Source organism: Biomphalaria glabrata, chromosome 10 (genome assembly GCF_947242115.1).
Source record: "Biomphalaria glabrata chromosome 10, xgBioGlab47.1, whole genome shotgun sequence".
Taxonomy (NCBI): domain Eukaryota; kingdom Metazoa; phylum Mollusca; class Gastropoda; family Planorbidae; genus Biomphalaria; species Biomphalaria glabrata.
This window is the reverse complement of record NC_074720.1, coordinates 6,674,825-6,694,588: the sequence shown is the minus strand read 5'-3', so window position 1 is coordinate 6,694,588 and position 19,764 is coordinate 6,674,825. Positions and strand designations below refer to the sequence as shown.

Genomic DNA, 19,764 nt, shown 5'->3' with positions numbered 1-19,764 from the left:
TCAAATTCCTTATATTTAAGTCTTATAATTTCAAGTTAAATTCTAATTAAGTACTTTGAATTTGATTTATTAAAAACTTTATACATAAAAAATATAAAATATAAAATCAAACTAGTCATTAATAGTAAACGTAAAGGAGTATGTTACCTAATGTAACATTAGAGTTGCACAGGAGTTGAGCAGACAGTCAACAGTGTATCTTAGAGTATGGTTGAAATCTGAATGTATTGAACTTGTACTGAAAATACTTCACAGAACATATTACTCCAGATGTTAATATAAGGTGTCTTCCAAGTTTCATGAAACTGACATCTGGAAAGCTGAGTCATATTTTGGTTTGACTGCCCATTGGCTGATTGATGTTCTACATTGTGTAAAGTTTAACATTCAGTATATGAATGCACACTTCTTGTCAGCATTTGAAACAATGCTTGAAAATGGAACATTCCTCATGAAAACAGTCATTTAGTTCTATGCGACAATGTCGCCAAAATCAGCATATGCTTTTGTGACCAAAATGCTGCAGTTGTTGGTTGCACCATTTAGCTCTGTGTTTGATGTTTTGAGTCAGTGATATATAGTGGATCTACTTGTTGCAGCACAAAAAGGTGGGGAAAAAAGTACAAAAATATTAACATAGGTATCCTATTAAGAAGTTTTGTGAAATGTTACCAGATTGGTATCCAGCTCCTGCCAGTTATCTAATTGTACCATCTGGCCAAATCTGGCTTCTGCTGGATACCTTCGATGAAGTCCAGTAGGGAATCGGCGCCGGAGGCGCCATTATCCCGTTGATGGTTAGAAAGGCTTTTATCCAACCACCAGGCCTGGACATGGGGCTCTTCACCCCTGTCCTGTCTGAGGGCACCCAACGATACCAGAAAGTACTATCCAGTGCACCTTTAATCACAAATACCTGATCCTTAAAATGTTTTCTTGTTTTGTTTCTTATTCCAGTTCCAATCTCAACACTAATCCTTGGTCCTGTGAAGTCTGAGCTTACAATATTCTACAATGGTGCTGAGGGATCTGAACTCTGTGATGGAGTTACATATTTAGGTCAGTAATTTTTGAATTGAGGCAATTTGTAAACAACATATTGTTCTTTAGTTCAGTTATAAAGTGGAAATGTGTTTAGGAAATAATTTCAAAGCTGTTTCTCTGATGAGCACTGACCTGTATTCTCTTTTCCCCTTTTGTCATTAATATGGACTGGATCTATCCACAATTTAAGGAAATCAACAAGCCTCTCTTTCCTAACAATCAGTGTATCTTGAGATAAAGAACATAAATTATAGTTCCTCGGGAATGGAATAAAAATTGAGAGACATTAGTCATAACTGTTTTAGACAAACATCTTTAAAAAAGCTAACAAGTTCCTAGAAATAAAGAATCACCCTTTGTGTCAGAATTTTGTGATTTTACCATCACAAAAGAGATACAAGACACAGATAGCAAAGTCAAAGACAAACAGACACAAACACTCTTTTGTTCCCCTGGCAATCAAATCATTAAATAGGAACAATCTGATATAAACTTTGTCACATGTAAATTATGAGTGAGTCTGGTGTGAATGTATATTTTTGTTTCTTATAGTTATGATGTTTTTTGTTTGGTGTAATGCACAAATTGTAAGACAAATTTCCAAACGGACAATAAAGATTATTATTATTATTATTATTATTATTAAATGTGCTAATAGCTTCTTTCTAACAGAGAGCTCTAGAGCTATAAAAAGTTGAATGCAGAATGTCATTAAAATGTAGTCAGCTTACAGATTGACATTGTTGCGATACATAAAAATGATATTGAAACAAAAGCTGTACCATAAGTAAAGAGGACAAAATGTAAACTTTACATATTCAAGTCTTGAACCAACATAACCAACACTCTGTACGGCAGTGCTGAACAGAACAGCACAATATTTTTCCTTGACACAGTCTGCAAAAGCTAGTTAGAAGAAGAAGTCTTGAAGAAACTTTCACTTTACTATGATTGTAAATTGGTCTTACTTATAATATTTGTTCCATAAACATTATTTAAAATGCTGTTTAAAAAAACACACTAATTAATTCATGATGGTAATACTTTATGCAATCTATTAGGAAGACATGGCAGATTCACTGGCTCCTCAGGTTTACAACTGGCTTACCTTAGTGGCCTGGAGAGCTCAGCTAACAAGGGAGATGACTGCACTTTCACTGCTGACGATGGCTATTCCTTAATTGCTCCCATCGCTAATGACCCAAGTTACAAAGGCATTGATATTTTGATGACCTCTCAGTGGCCTAAAGATGTGGAAAAATATGGATCACTGGCTGTAAGGCTTTTAAAATCTGACTCAGTTAAATAAAATTATAGTCAAACATTGTTTTAACTTTAATTGGTTGGCTTTGTCCTGTTCATCATTTTATTTTAAGTGTTTTGTAATATGTATACAAGAATGAAGAATGAATGAGTGTTTCAGATATGAAAGTGCAGTCTACAGATAGACCTCTCTCTATATACTATTAATGTTTAAAAAAAATGAAGTACAATGTTTTATCAAATAAAAAAAAAAATTTAATTTGACAGCTTAACATCATTAAACAATAAGTCTGAAGTATTTCATTAGTCTATTAATTTTTTTTTCGTAGTATTAAATATGTTTTGTTTTCAAATGTGATGATGTTGAGTAATTTGTTAAGCTAAGTAATTAAATAACTTTTGAAATTTTGCTTTCAAGACACTTTAAAACAAAATAAAAAAATAATTAAAATAATTCATTTTTTATTTCAGCTTAAAGGTTTTGTTAAATAGTCAGTATTTTTATTTTATATAAAAAGAAAAGGTTTAAAAATCATGGGGTATCCAATTTCAGAATCGTTCTCAAGAACTTTATCCCTCATCATCATGCATTGCAGAAGTAGCAAGAGTACTGCGACCTCGATACCATTTTGCTGGATTGGAAGATGTTTTTTATGAGAGACAACCATACAGGTAGAATAACATTTAACATTTAGATTATTTAATGGGAGATGTGTGCATGAATGACATTAACCTCTAGGGTACCTAACTAGGAGCTTGAGTTTGAAATATGAGAGACAACCATACAGGTAGAATAACATTTAATATTTAGATTATTTAATGGGAGATGTGTGCATGAATGACATAAACCTCTAGGGTACCTAACTAGGAGCTTGAGTTTGAAATATGAGAGACAACCATATAGGTAGAATAACATTTAATATTTAGATTATTTAATGGGAGATGTGTGCATGAATGACATTAACCTCTAGGGTACCTAACTAGGGGCTTGAGTTTGAAATATGAGAGGCAGCCATACAGGTAGAATAACATTTAATATTTAGATTATTTAATGGGAGATGTGTGCATGAATGACATAAACCTCTAGGGTACCTAACTAGGAGCTTGAGTTTGAAATATGAGAGACAACCATACAGGTAGAATAACATTTAACATTTAGATTATTTAATGGGAGATGTGTGCATGAATGACATTAACCTCTAGGGTACCTAACTAGGGGCTTGAGTTTGAAATATGAGAGACAACCATACAGGTAGAATAACATTTAACATTTAGATTATTTAATGGGAGATGTGTGCATGAATGACATTAACCTCTAGGGTACCTAACTAGGGGCTTGAGTTTGAAATATGAGAGACAACCATACAGGTAGAATAACATTTAACATTTAGATTATTTAATGGGAGATGTGTGCATGAATGACATTAACCTCTAGGGTACCTAACTAGGGGCTTGAGTTTGAAATATAAGAGGCAGCCATACAGGTAGAATAACATTTAACATTTAGATTATTTAATGGGAGATGTGTGCATGAATGACATTAACCTCTAGGGTACCTAACTAGGGGCTTGAGTTTGAAATATGAGAGACAACCATACAGGTAGAATAACATTTAACATTTAGATTATTTAATGGGAGATGTGTGCATGAATGACATTAACCTCTAGGGTACCTAACTAGGGGCTTGAGTTTGAAATATGAGAGACAACCATACAGGTAGAATAACATTTAACATTTAGATTATTTAATGGGAGATGTGTGCATGAATGACATTAACCTCTAGGGTACCTAACTAGGAGCTTGAGTTTGAAATATGAGAGACAACCATACAGGTAGAATAACATTTAACATTTAGATTATTTAATGGGAGATGTGTGCATGAATGACATAAACCTCTAGGGTACCTAACTAGGGGCTTGAGTTTGAAATATGAGAGACAACCATACAGGTAGAATAACATTTAACATTTAGATTATTTAATGGGAGATGTGTGCATGAATGACATTAACCTCTAGGGTACCTAACTAGGAGCTTGAGTTTGAAATATGAGAGACAACCATACAGGTAGAATAACATTTAACATTTAGATTATTTAATGGGAGATGTGTGCATGAATGACATTAACCTCTAGGGTACCTAACTAGGGGCTTGAGTTTGAAATATGAGAGACAACCATACAGGTAGAATAACATTTAACATTTAGATTATTTAATGGGAGATGTGTGCATGAATGACATTAACCTCTAGGGTACCTAACTAGGGGCTTGAGTTTGAAATATAAGAGGCAGCCATACAGGTAGAATAACATTTAACATTTAGATTATTTAATGGGAGATGTGTGCATGAATGACATTAACCTCTAGGGTACCTAACTAGGAGCTTGAGTTTGAAATATGAGAGACAACCATACAGGTAGAATAACATTTAACATTTAGATTATTTAATGGGAGATGTGTGCATGAATGATATTAACCTCTAGGGTACCTAACTAGGGGCTTGAGTTTGAAATATGAGAGACAACCATACAGGTAGAATAACATTTAACATTTAGATTATTTAATGGGAGATGTGTGCATGAATGACATAAACCTCTAGGGTACCTAACTAGGAGCTTGAGTTTGAAATATGAGAGACAACCATACAGGTAGAATAACATTTAACATTTAGATTATTTAATGGGAGATGTGTGCATGAATGACATAAACCTCTAGGGTACCTAACTAGGGGCTTGAGTTTGAAATATAAGAGGCAGCCATACAGGTAGAATAACATTTAACATTTAGATTATTTAATGGGAGATGTGTGCATGAATGACATTAACCTCTAGGGTACCTAACTAGGGGCTTGAGTTTGAAATATGAGAGACAACCATACAGGTAGAATAACATTTAACATTTAGATTATTTAATGGGAGATGTGTGCATGAATGACATTAACCTCTAGGGTACCTAACTAGGGGCTTGAGTTTGAAATATGAGAGACAACCATACAGGTAGAATAACATTTAACATTTAGATTATTTAATGGGAGATGTGTGCATGAATGACATTAACCTCTAGGGTACCTAACTAGGAGCTTGAGTTTGAAATATGAGAGACAACCATACAGGTAGAATAACATTTAACATTTAGATTATTTAATGGGAGATGTGTGCATGAATGACATAAACCTCTAGGGTACCTAACTAGGGGCTTGAGTTTGAAATATGAGAGACAACCATACAGGTAGAATAACATTTAACATTTAGATTATTTAATGGGAGATGTGTGCATGAATGACATTAACCTCTAGGGTACCTAACTAGGAGCTTGAGTTTGAAATATGAGAGACAACCATACAGGTAGAATAACATTTAACATTTAGATTATTTAATGGGAGATGTGTGCATGAATGACATAAACCTCTAGGGTACCTAACTAGGGGCTTGAGTTTGAAATATGAGAGACAACCATACAGGTAGAATAACATTTAACATTTAGATTATTTAATGGGAGATGTGTGCATGAATGACATTAACCTCTAGGGTACCTAACTAGGAGCTTGAGTTTGAAATATGAGAGACAACCATACAGGTAGAATAACATTTAACATTTAGATTATTTAATGGGAGATGTGTGCATGAATGACATTAACCTCTAGGGTACCTAACTAGGGGCTTGAGTTTGAAATATGAGAGACAACCATACAGGTAGAATAACATTTAACATTTAGATTATTTAATGGGAGATGTGTGCATGAATGACATTAACCTCTAGGGTACCTAACTAGGGGCTTGAGTTTGAAATATGAGAGACAACCATACAGGTAGAATAACATTTAACATTTAGATTATTTAATGGGAGATGTGTGCATGAATGACATTAACCTCTAGGGTACCTAACTAGGGGCTTGAGTTTGAAATATAAGAGGCAGCCATACAGGTAGAATAACATTTAACATTTAGATTATTTAATGGGAGATGTGTGCATGAATGACATTAACCTCTAGGGTACCTAACTAGGGGCTTGAGTTTGAAATATGAGAGACAACCATACAGGTAGAATAACATTTAACATTTAGATTATTTAATGGGAGATGTGTGCATGAATGACATTAACCTCTAGGGTACCTAACTAGGGGCTTGAGTTTGAAATATGAGAGACAACCATACAGGTAGAATAACATTTAACATTTAGATTATTTAATGGGAGATGTGTGCATGAATGACATTAACCTCTAGGGTACCTAACTAGGAGCTTGAGTTTGAAATATGAGAGACAACCATACAGGTAGAATAACATTTAACATTTAGATTATTTAATGGGAGATGTGTGCATGAATGACATAAACCTCTAGGGTACCTAACTAGGGGCTTGAGTTTGAAATATGAGAGACAACCATACAGGTAGAATAACATTTAACATTTAGATTATTTAATGGGAGATGTGTGCATGAATGACATTAACCTCTAGGGTACCTAACTAGGAGCTTGAGTTTGAAATATGAGAGACAACCATACAGGTAGAATAACATTTAACATTTAGATTATTTAATGGGAGATGTGTGCATGAATGACATTAACCTCTAGGGTACCTAACTAGGAGCTTGAGTTTGAAATATGAGAGACAACCATACAGGTAGAATAACATTTAACATTTAGATTATTTAATGGGAGATGTGTGCATGAATGACATAAACCTCTAGGGTACCTAACTAGGAGCTTGAGTTTGAAATATGAGAGACAACCATACAGGTAGAATAACATTTAACATTTAGATTATTTAATGGGAGATGTGTGCATGAATGACATAAACCTCTAGGGTACCTAACTAGGGGCTTGAGTTTGAAATATAAGAGGCAGCCATACAGGTAGAATAACATTTAACATTTAGATTATTTAATGGGAGATGTGTGCATGAATGACATAAACCTCTAGGGTACCTAACTAGGGGCTTGAGTTTGAAATATAAGAGGCAGCCATACAGGTAGAATAACATTTAACATTTAGATTATTTAATGGGAGATGTGTGCATGAATGACATTAACCTCTAGGGTACCTAACTAGGGGCTTGAGTTTGAAATATGAGAGACAACCATACAGGTAGAATAACATTTAACATTTAGATTATTTAATGGGAGATGTGTGCATGAATGACATTAACCTCTAGGGTACCTAACTAGGGGCTTGAGTTTGAAATATGAGAGACAACCATACAGGTAGAATAACATTTAACATTTAGATTATTTAATGGGAGATGTGTGCATGAATGACATTAACCTCTAGGGTACCTAACTAGGAGCTTGAGTTTGAAATATGAGAGACAACCATACAGGTAGAATAACATTTAACATTTAGATTATTTAATGGGAGATGTGTGCATGAATGACATAAACCTCTAGGGTACCTAACTAGGGGCTTGAGTTTGAAATATGAGAGACAACCATACAGGTAGAATAACATTTAACATTTAGATTATTTAATGGGAGATGTGTGCATGAATGACATTAACCTCTAGGGTACCTAACTAGGAGCTTGAGTTTGAAATATGAGAGACAACCATACAGGTAGAATAACATTTAACATTTAGATTATTTAATGGGAGATGTGTGCATGAATGACATTAACCTCTAGGGTACCTAACTAGGAGCTTGAGTTTGAAATATGAGAGACAACCATACAGGTAGAATAACATTTAACATTTAGATTATTTAATGGGAGATGTGTGCATGAATGACATTAACCTCTAGGGTACCTAACTAGGGGCTTGAGTTTGAAATATGAGAGACAACCATACAGGTAGAATAACATTTAACATTTAGATTATTTAATGGGAGATGTGTGCATGAATGACATTAACCTCTAGGGTACCTAACTAGGAGCTTGAGTTTGAAATATGAGAGACAACCATACAGGTAGAATAACATTTAACATTTAGATTATTTAATGGGAGATGTGTGCATGAATGACATTAACCTCTAGGGTACCTAACTAGGAGCTTGAGTTTGAAATATGAGAGACAACCATACAGGTAGAATAACATTTAACATTTAGATTATTTAATGGGAGATGTGTGCATGAATGACATAAACCTCTAGGGTACCTAACTAGGGGCTTGAGTTTGAAATATAAGAGGCAGCCATACAGGTAGAATAACATTTAACATTTAGATTATTTAATGGGAGATGTGTGCATGAATGACATTAACCTCTAGGGTACCTAACTAGGGGCTTGAGTTTGAAATATGAGAGACAACCATACAGGTAGAATAACATTTAACATTTAGATTATTTAATGGGAGATGTGTGCATGAATGACATTAACCTCTAGGGTACCTAACTAGGGGCTTGAGTTTGAAATATGAGAGACAACCATACAGGTAGAATAACATTTAACATTTAGATTATTTAATGGGAGATGTGTGCATGAATGACATTAACCTCTAGGGTACCTAACTAGGAGCTTGAGTTTGAAATATGAGAGACAACCATACAGGTAGAATAACATTTAACATTTAGATTATTTAATGGGAGATGTGTGCATGAATGACATAAACCTCTAGGGTACCTAACTAGGGGCTTGAGTTTGAAATATGAGAGACAACCATACAGGTAGAATAACATTTAACATTTAGATTATTTAATGGGAGATGTGTGCATGAATGACATTAACCTCTAGGGTACCTAACTAGGAGCTTGAGTTTGAAATATGAGAGACAACCATACAGGTAGAATAACATTTAACATTTAGATTATTTAATGGGAGATGTGTGCATGAATGACATTAACCTCTAGGGTACCTAACTAGGAGCTTGAGTTTGAAATATGAGAGACAACCATACAGGTAGAATAACATTTAACATTTAGATTATTTAATGGGAGATGTGTGCATGAATGACATAAACCTCTAGGGTACCTAACTAGGAGCTTGAGTTTGAAATATGAGAGACAACCATACAGGTAGAATAACATTTAACATTTAGATTATTTAATGGGAGATGTGTGCATGAATGGCATTAACCTCTAGGGTACCTAACTAGGGGCTTGAGTTTGAAATATAAGAGGCAGCCATACAGGTAGAATAACATTTAACATTTAGATTATTTAATGGGAGATGTGTGCATGAATGACATTAACCTCTAGGGTACCTAACTAGGAGCTTGAGTTTGAAATATGAGAGACAACCATACAGGTAGAATAACATTTAACATTTAGATTATTTAATGGGAGATGTGTGCATGAATGACATTAACCTCTAGGGTACCTAACTAGGAGCTTGAGTTTGAAATATGAGAGACAACCATACAGGTAGAATAACATTTAACATTTAGATTATTTAATGGGAGATGTGTGCATGAATGACATTAACCTCTAGGGTACCTAACTAGGGGCTTGAGTTTGAAATATGAGAGACAACCATACAGGTAGAATAACATTTAACATTTAGATTATTTAATGGGAGATGTGTGCATGAATGACATTAACCTCTAGGGTACCTAACTAGGAGCTTGAGTTTGAAATATGAGAGACAACCATACAGGTAGAATAACATTTAACATTTAGATTATTTAATGGGAGATGTTTGCATGAATGACATTAACCTCTAGGGTACCTAACTAGGAGCTTGAGTTTGAAATATGAGAGACAACCATACAGGTAGAATAACATTTAACATTTAGATTATTTAATGGGAGATGTGTGCATGAATGACATTAACCTCTAGGGTACCTAACTAGGAGCTTGAGTTTGAAATATGAGAGACAACCATACAGGTAGAATAACATTTAACATTTAGATTATTTAATGGGAGATGTGTGCATGAATGACATTAACCTCTAGGGTACCTAACTAGGAGCTTGAGTTTGAAATATGAGAGACAACCATACAGGTAGAATAACATTTAACATTTAGATTATTTAATGGGAGATGTGTGCATGAATGACATTAACCTCTAGGGTACCTAACTAGGAGCTTGAGTTTGAAATATGAGAGACAACCATACAGGTAGAATAACATTTAACATTTAGATTATTTAATGGGAGATGTGTGCATGAATGACATTAACCTCTAGGGTACCTAACTAGGGGCTTGAGTTTGAAATATGAGAGACAACCATACAGGTAGAATAACATTTAACATTTAGATTATTTAATGGGAGATGTGTGCATGAATGACATTAACCTCTAGGGTACCTAACTAGGAGCTTGAGTTTGAAATATGAGAGACAACCATACAGGTAGAATAACATTTAACATTTAGATTATTTAATGGGAGATGTGTGCATGAATGACATTAACCTCTAGGGTACCTAACTAGGAGCTTGAGTTTGAAATATGAGAGACAACCATACAGGTAGAATAACATTTAACATTTAGATTATTTAATGGGAGATGTGTGCATGAATGACATTAACCTCTAGGGTACCTAACTAGGAGCTTGAGTTTGAAATATGAGAGACAACCATACAGGTAGAATAACATTTAACATTTAGATTATTTAATGGGAGATGTGTGCATGAATGACATTAACCTCTAGGGTACCTAACTAGGAGCTTGAGTTTGAAATATGAGAGACAACCATACAGGTAGAATAACATTTAACATTTAGATTATTTAATGGGAGATGTGTGCATGAATGACATTAACCTCTAGGGTACCTAACTAGGAGCTTGAGTTTGAAATATAAGAGGCAGCCATACAGGTAGAATAATATTTAACATTTAGATTATTTAATGGGAGATGTGTGCATGAATGACATAAACCTCTAGGGTACCTAACTAGGGGCTTGAGTTTGAAATATAAGAGGCAGCCATACAGGTAGAATAATATTTAACATTTAGATTATTTAATGGGAGATGTGTGCATGAATGACATAAACCTCTAGGATACCTAACTAGGGGCTTGAGTTTGAATCCTGATGGAGATTTGACTCCAGCTTAAATGTCCTAGCTGATCATTCAAAGGCAGCACATAAAGTCTCTCCCAAGTACCCCTTCCCTCAATATGCCAACAACAGAGATTGGATCTGAGCAAATTGAGCTTGCAATAGCATGAACCATTCAAAAGCACTTTAAAACATTAAAGCACAAAATACTGGAGAAAAGAGTAACAGTTTTCTTAACCAAATATTAAAAAAAATGTTCTGTGATTTTCACTATGACCCACTACTTTGACTTTCCCCTCATTAACTTATCCTCTCAGAGATTTAACCCATCACCTACTTATCCTCTTACATACTTATCCCTTCATTTACTTATCCTCTTACACACAGCCCTCCACTGACATATCTTCTTACACACTTATCCCTTCACTGACTTATCCTCTTACACACTTATCCCTTCACTGACTTATCCTCTTACACACTTATCCCTTCACTGACTTATCCTCTTACACACTTATCCCTTTACTGACTTATCCTCTTACACACTTATCTTTACTTACATATCACCTCTCATATTTATCTCCTCACAAACTTTATAAACCTTTGTAGAGTAATGAGCACGTTGAAATCTTAGTTATGAAAAATCACAGTCTTTACTGTAATCTTCGGTTTGGCAGCAAAAATTGCACTACTTTACCTTTGAATTCCACCAATATTTAAATTTGTAGCATGGAATCTGATTGATTTCTTTATTTTGTTGGGTGAATACATTTTTATTCATTTTATTTATTAGCAGTACTTATTAAACATAAACGTAACAAATAACTGACTTTATAATAATTTTCTCAGAAATCATCAAGTTCTTTTAGACTCAGCGCGGCATGTAACACGATTTATTGGTTTAGCCAAAGTGGCCAACAAGAAGCAAAAGGTAGATAATCCTATGAATGAAAAGCATCTTGACATGGTATTAGTAATATTTAGTTTTAAGACTACAGTAGAATTTTGTCAGCTATTGGTGTACGATACTTCAAGTTTTTTGTAGCTCTACTACATATTCCCCTTTTTCTTTGCAAGTACTTGTATGCCTTCAGTATTGTACCCTTGTCCAAAATGGAGTCTTCAGAGCTGGTGAAACAGCCAGAAGATGTGACGGAATGTCCATATGTAGCTACTGGAGCCCTGAAACCTAAACAAGTATGTGGCTGTGAAAGTTGTCATAGTTTTTCTTTTTTTTGTATCTTTCCTAATTAGCGATACCATCTATACCATCGTTGATTTGACCCAATTAAATTAAACAATTTTTGGTTTTATAAACTATAATTTGTATTGCATAAAAAGAGATTGCATTCTCCTATAATTCTATAATAAAAGTAACGTTTTCTGATTACAAACAAAAATGTTATTGAAGTTTAATGATAACAGGTTAGAATGTACACAAATGTGAAAATGAACAATTCTGTCAGAGTGTGGAAAATAATTACGGAGATAAAGAGTTAAAAGGGTAACCTAACAGACATGCTTATTGTTCTGAATTTAAAAAAAAAATTTTGTGACATCATACAAAAGACTTTTTGTGTTCATAAGATTTAGTATTCAGAGTTCTTTAACATTGAAAATTTATTTTGTGCATCCAAAAGTCTGTTTCACACTGTAGTGTAGGCATGACTATGCTTTGAGTTCTCATGCTTAGAAAAGATGATTTAAAAAATTGAAATGAATATACTGAATTGAAATTAACATCTAGTTCCTGTTCATAAAGTTTTGCAGATTGCAATGTTATGACTAGATCTAGTTCTAATAAAACTGCTACTTATCAAATTGATTTTGCTTTTGTTACTTTGGTCAAAACCAGTGAAAACCTCAAAATATGCCTAGAAAAACAATAAGACATGATAAACTTAAATAGTAAAGTAAAAGTTAAGGTCATCATTTTCTTGAATAAACATGCACTAAATCTATCTTTAGCTTTATTGTTATTGGATAAATTCACTTAAGATTCTCACTGTCCCTGTTTTTGAATTATGGGAGCCAGGACTGTGCCACAACTAATTATATGTCAAGCATTCAAAAGTGATACAAAAATGTTATATGTAGGTGTTTTTTTCTAATTAAATAAAACATTTTACTTATAACTAGTTTTTTTTACCACAAGCATGTTCCCAAATTGATCCTAAAGTTCCTATTTTTCAACATAAATGTTCCTCATTGTGGATCTGCCTAGCAGTTAATTTCTCCTTTCTGACCATGGGGTCAGCAAGGCAGATGATGTGAAGGTCATCTGTTTCTGTGACCCATGCTTAATGAGGGTGTCACATGGCCAGCACAACAACCAACGATGACCAACAAACTTTTCCCCAACTAATGTCAGGTATCCATTTGAACTGGGTGGACTCAAGAGTCCCTCAAGATCCCGAAATTTAAAATCTCATGATTCGAACCCAGGACTCCTTGGTTCAGAAGCCAAGTGCTTTACCACTCAGCCACCCCGCCTCCGGATCTGCCTAATAGTTAATTTTTTTATTGGTTCTGGTTGCATCTATGTTGTATAATCTTGTTTATACTGTATCACTAGTCTGATTAGAAAGAAAAATATTGGGTTTTACTAAATCAAATTTTGTCTTGCGATTGAAATCATAGACCAAAATGTAGGACCCACAAGCTCAAGATGTCAATAAGAAAGAATATTAAAGCTGTAGTTGGTGTTTGAATACAAATGAATTAGAATCTAATGGTACAGCGTTGTATTTGGTTCATTTGATTAGTAAAAAATTACATGTTACATATATGTCAATGTCAATTGGCCGACTTATAAAAGCATTTTTAAAATTTAGAAGTTTAATGAAACATTCTTCACTTGCACAACTTGTTCAAATTGTGAAAGATTTGTTTTAATAAATCTAAATTTTTTGCAGTCGGATGATATTATCTTCTTTTCATACAGGAAGAAAAAAGTCAACAATTTTTTTATGACATGAATGCTAAATCAGAACCAAAGGGAAAGAAACGTGGTCATGAAAGAGGAGGTCATGATAACTCCTCACAACGTTTTAGAAATGAAGGAGAAAAAAAACACAGAAATAATCGTAAGTTTGAGTTTTTTTTTTGTTTCTTCTGAATCATGATTAAATTACTGTTTATTAAGCATGTTACTTGATCGATTTTTTTAACTTTTTGCTAATTATTGGGTTATTCTTTTCAAGCCCAGCCAACTGGCCCTTGTTGGTTCTGTTTGGGAAGTCCAGAAGTAGAGAAACATCTAGTGGTCAGTGTTGGAGATCAGGTGACTGAAGATTTGTTTTTATCACTTTATTCTATAAGCTTGACACATTTTAGCATAAAAATAACGCTTTGCTAAGAGATAATTAGCTAGTCCTTTTTATTGAATAAAACTAGATCAATGTAAGCAGAAAGGATCCAATCTTACAAAATCATCTTGGAACATATTTGCTTTCTTCAATATACTTAGCATTCCTACACCAGCCCAGCCCAAAGTTATTTGTTTGGACTCATTGGCTGAAGATTGTGAAAGTATCAGTGATAGTAAAACATAATTATTTTGTAACAATGATTATGTGTAGCATTTGTGTGGGATTCTACTAATAGACTAATAAAAAAAAAAGTAAAGTTTCCTCTTTCAGACCTTCAGATGATGTAAAGGTCATCTGATTCTATGGCCCACGGTTAACAAGGGTGTCATGTGGTCAGCACAACAACAGCCGCCTTTATTTTTTCCCCATTAATGTCAGGTACCCATTAGAACTGGGTGGACTCAGAGGTGCCCTAAAGATCCAGAAAGAAAAAATCCCAGTCTTCATTATGATTTAAAACTAGGGACACCTGGTTCGGAAGCCATGCAGTTTACCACTCAGCTACTGTGCCTGTCTTTAGATAAATACATTGAAGATAATGTTACAATAATAAATAACAGTTAAGACTAAAAATTTATTTGCAGAAAGATTTTTCTCTTGTGAAAAGAAAGATTTTTTTTTTCTGATAACTGACATTTGCAGCATATTAGCATTACTATCACCTGATAGTAAAGAAAACTCAAAAGAAAAGAGTTTTTAATCGGACATTTAGTTATAAGATTGATAATTATTGAATGTATTGATATGTTTGAACCTTTTTAAGATATTAAATTTGAACTAGCTTCCGAAAAACAAAATATCATTTTTGTATCTATTGGATCACTCAAATATTTAGTAATTCTCATTCTTTAACTTTTTGAGGAAAAAATTTGTTGAAAGAAGTTCTTATTTTAAAAGAGAAAAAATCTCTTACTCTCATGAAAATAAACTTATTTTTTCATAGCTACACTAGACCTTATCAAAATGCAAGAACAAATCTTGTCTTTTAAACAATTATTAGATGATTACTTGTGGAAGATCAATTGATTTGTTTTTAAAGAATTTCAAGTCTCTGACAAAACTTCAGATTTTTGTTTTTACACAGAAAGTTTTTTTGAGATTTTTTTTTCTCTGTGCAGGTTTACTTGGCGCTTGCAAAAGGCGGAGTTGTGGATGATCATGTGCTCATCATTCCAGTGTACCATCACCAGTCTTTGGTCTCATGTCCTGATGATGTCATTGAACAGATAGACAAATATCTTTGAACTGATTTATTTTCAACTTGTTGTGTCTCTTAATGTGCCTGCCATTCAGTGCAAGAGTGTGTAGTCTCCAACATGAGTATCTTGGGATATGAGCCATCAGTAACAGGGATGTAAAATATTACATCTGCTTGGATTTTTCCAAGACAGAACAGTATTTCAGACATAGAGGGAGCTCCCAAGGGTCTAATTTCCAAGTCTTTGACTGAATTCATTGGGCAATTAAAAAGAAGACGATTTGTGTAATTTCAGTATTTGAAAATGTTAGTCATGAGGTCTTTTTCTATGTTATATGTGCAAGAGGCATCAAAAGGTCAACCTGGTCCATGGGGTCCAATAGAACTAGTCTTTATCTTATTCTCTACCCAAACAGCCAACACCCTGTATGGTACTGTGGCACAGTGAGGAGGGTTGGCTTTTATCCTTGCCACTGCTCACTATTAAAAAGTTAGCTAGAAGAGGTAGAGGTGTCTCCTGTGGATGTACTTTTAAGAGTCACATTTTTATGTCACTTCATTTGTTAAAATTTAAGATTATTGTCAACCTCTAGGGCCATATTGTATCTTAGAAACTTAATTTTGCCTCTAGAGTCTAGATCTGTTTTTTTTAAATAAACATTAAAAAAAATTTTTATTGCTAATTACTAATTTAATTACCCTTTTGTTCCACAATATTATTTAATTGCCTTTTTTTTAATGGAATTAACTTAACTCTAGTTCAAATATAAAACTTGTCTGCGGAAAATGTTCAAGTCACAAGGAAAAGCTGTTGTCTTTTTTGAGAGAAATTACAAAACTCAGCATCTACAGATCCAGGTAAATGAATTTTGTTTAGCAAATGAAACATTTCTATACTGTGCTCCACTTTTGGCCAACTATAGGCTATCTATAGTTTGTCCATTGTCGTTCGATGATAACCACTTTTGTCATACAGCTGGCTGAGGGCTTTGCACTGGGGCTTTGTGCGTCTTTATGTGGCTGATGAGACCTATGTGAGCCCGGAATGTTTGGCTGCACAGTGGGCAGGTTTTTTCAGCTGGAGCTAATGTAATTGGCTTGCTTTTTTTCTATGACGCTCTTCTTATGCCAGCGCTGTTCTCCTGTCCTCTACAATTTGTGTGCTCTATCATGTGCTTCCGTCACCCAGGTGGCAGAATTGATGCAGAAACCAACTAGTGTACCTTTGGCTGTTGTACTTATCCTTTCTGTTTCAAGAGTTTGATAATGAAAAAAAAATTGATGCATTTTAAATAAATAAACTGTTTAACATAATGAGGGTCAGCTATGTAAAGAAATTTGAGTTTTAATTGTAATTTACCATTATTACTAATTATTGTAAGTTTTCCTGTCGATAACAAGCTGGAGAATGAAGTAAATGTAGCAGCAATCTAACTTAAAACAAATAATTGCTCAAGATTCTATTTCATCTTTTACTGTCATAAAAAGTTAACTGCAATAGCACTGACTCTGATTTTTAGGAGATTTGCATTGCTCTTATTAAATTTCTCAAGTCTTCTCTATAAAATGGTTAATAAAATCATAATCTCCCTGTTATATAGTTCAGTTAATCAAAACAACGTCTGTCTAAGAAGCTTTGAGAATGTTAAAGATATAAACCAATAAGGCAAACTTATCTAAATGTTTTCAACAATTGGGTTTTAACATATTTAAATATAGTAATGCTTCTTGTCTGCCTGGACTGAGTAGGGAGTATCAAACCCTTGGTCCAAACATTCAAAAGGGCTTCAGATTGTACATAAAGAGTAAAAATCTTCGCCCGTTGTTGTTGATGGGCGTTGATTTATAGCACTAAACTGCTGGTAGACAACTAAACGGCTGTAGGCATATTATATTTGACTTTATAAAACTTAACAAAACTAAATATAATTTTTATTTTGCAATATTTAAAACAATTTCACCTTCGGGTGAAATGGAACAAAGTTATATTTGAAAAAAATCTAACTCACTCTCAAAACACGTCTTCACACTCTGGCATCGTTGAGTTGTCTGTCGTACTTACCACAGCTTATGACAGCACTGCTTATTTTGCATCGTTCTACAAGTCTAATATTAAATTATTTAATTAATTGATAATAAATACTTCCTATCTATATCATCATCCTTGGAAACAGATGCACACACTCCTTAACACCTATCTAGAAGAGATGTAATCCATGGATTACAGGTAGCTCTCTGGGGTGATCACCAAGGAGTTCACTAAGGTAGAAGTATATTTCAGGATTGTAGATATAGTAACTAAATTAACCAACTTTTCTTTTCAGGCAGTTCCCATACCCCAGGATAGTGTGGTGGATATTAAAGATACTTTCATGTCTTGCGCTGAGTCTGAGTCTATAGAACTAGCAGAGATACCCAAACATTCAGACTTGAAACAGGTCAGTAGCTTTGCTTATTTAAGCTGTAGTTGGTTAGTTTTTGAGATATGTTATACCGGTAACCAAAGAAATCTGCAATCTTTGATTTGACTTGAATACTGAATTGAGTTTTAAATGCAACATTTTGTGAACATCTTCGCACGTAGTGATTTGTTCTTCAAAAGTTAATTGAAGAAAAAACAAACTGAAAAACATCAGTAAGTAAACGAGTAATTTAAAAAAAACTATTTTATTGTTGATTCATAAGTAGATATTGTTTTTAGATAATATCCATGCCATTTATTACTATCATATCTCAATCATTGATTTGATACCCACCACAAAAAATGACTTTGTTGATTGTAAAATTTTAACAACCTTTTGTTTTGTCTTTTGTATATTTACCAAATTTTAATAATCTGTTTTGTTTGGGGCACCTCTTGTTCAGTTTTGTCAATATTGTGCCATCTCTGTTCTCTGATAGTATGATCTGGGAATCGGAAGATAAATCCTTATCTTAATATTATCCAACCTCCTCCAACTCAATCTTGTAATACAAAGTATTTCTTTTTATGGGCAGTTTCTGAAAAATGTGCCTGTACAAAACATTGATGTAGATTGACTTCATATTTTATAGCAGCCCTAGAACTTAAGTCTCTATTTGATGTTTTTTTTTAGATTGTTCCGGATGGAGCGCCATACTTTTATGTGGAGTTGCCAACTGGAGAAAGATGTTTGCACAGAATTTCTAAACACTTTCCCCTACAGTTTGGAAGGTAGCCCATTACACTTTAATAAAACAACAGCATAGATGTAATACAAATAAAGATAATAAGTCTGAAAAACACAATAGAAGCATTTATTAAGATAGAAACAGGACAAAGACTAAGATATTCAGAAAAGATAAGACTAAATCAGCGCTGTGAACACTTTCTCATGATGCTACACAAACATTTAAAAAAAAAACATCAACCATATCTCCACAATAGAGTAGAGGATTTGTTTAGCATTTCTTTAGAAATCTGTAAAAAAAATAATTTCTAATAACAAATATATAAATTGCTATTACGTAACAGAGAGCAGTGCAGAGGTTTTTAAATTGTGTGATAGTTAATTATTATTGGTTGCTGTAGGTGTGTAGTTTTTAATATTGCATTAACCTGTCTTGCTAAATTAACCCGTCAATTTATGAAATCATTATGAAGTTAGCAATTTTAAAAATGTTAGATAATTAATTTCTAAAATGCCAATGAACACAACTGTTTAAAAGACATTTCACAAATTAGCCAAAATAATTTTCCGAAACAGTCATTTGTCAAAATTAGCAAAAGAAATAGTTGTAAACAAACTAAAATTTAAAAAAAAAATGACTTGATTAAATTTTGTGTTTGTCTTGTTAGGGAGGCAGTGTGTGAGCCTGCTATTCTCAATGTCCCAGAAAGAGTGGATTGGAAGAACTGCAAGATTGACAAGGAAGAAGAAACAGAGTTGGCAACCAAATTTAAATCTAAATTCAAAGCTTTTGATTTCAACTTTGACTAAATCTGTTGTTGCTTTTGTTTTTATATGTTCACAAATATCTTTTAATAAAATTGTCTTATGTTTTTATAACTGA

At 33.7% G+C, this 19,764-nt stretch overlaps 1 protein-coding gene across 1 annotated transcript in view; it reads left to right on the top strand.

The window, feature by feature from the left end:
* LOC106071613 (CWF19-like protein 1) overlaps positions 1 to 19,764 on the top strand; it is a 31,890-nt gene extending 12,126 nt beyond the window's left edge. The window contains exons 5-16 of the mRNA XM_056044664.1: positions 958 to 1,059; positions 2,106 to 2,320; positions 2,861 to 2,979; positions 12,013 to 12,094; positions 12,241 to 12,360; positions 14,108 to 14,249; positions 14,367 to 14,446; positions 15,653 to 15,772; positions 16,501 to 16,590; positions 18,057 to 18,170; positions 18,828 to 18,925; positions 19,550 to 19,764. Of these exons, the coding sequence (XP_055900639.1) occupies positions 958 to 1,059; positions 2,106 to 2,320; positions 2,861 to 2,979; positions 12,013 to 12,094; positions 12,241 to 12,360; positions 14,108 to 14,249; positions 14,367 to 14,446; positions 15,653 to 15,772; positions 16,501 to 16,590; positions 18,057 to 18,170; positions 18,828 to 18,925; positions 19,550 to 19,691 (1,424 nt within the window). The 3' untranslated portion in view covers positions 19,692 to 19,764. The remainder of the gene's footprint in view (positions 1 to 957; positions 1,060 to 2,105; positions 2,321 to 2,860; positions 2,980 to 12,012; positions 12,095 to 12,240; positions 12,361 to 14,107; positions 14,250 to 14,366; positions 14,447 to 15,652; positions 15,773 to 16,500; positions 16,591 to 18,056; positions 18,171 to 18,827; positions 18,926 to 19,549) is intronic.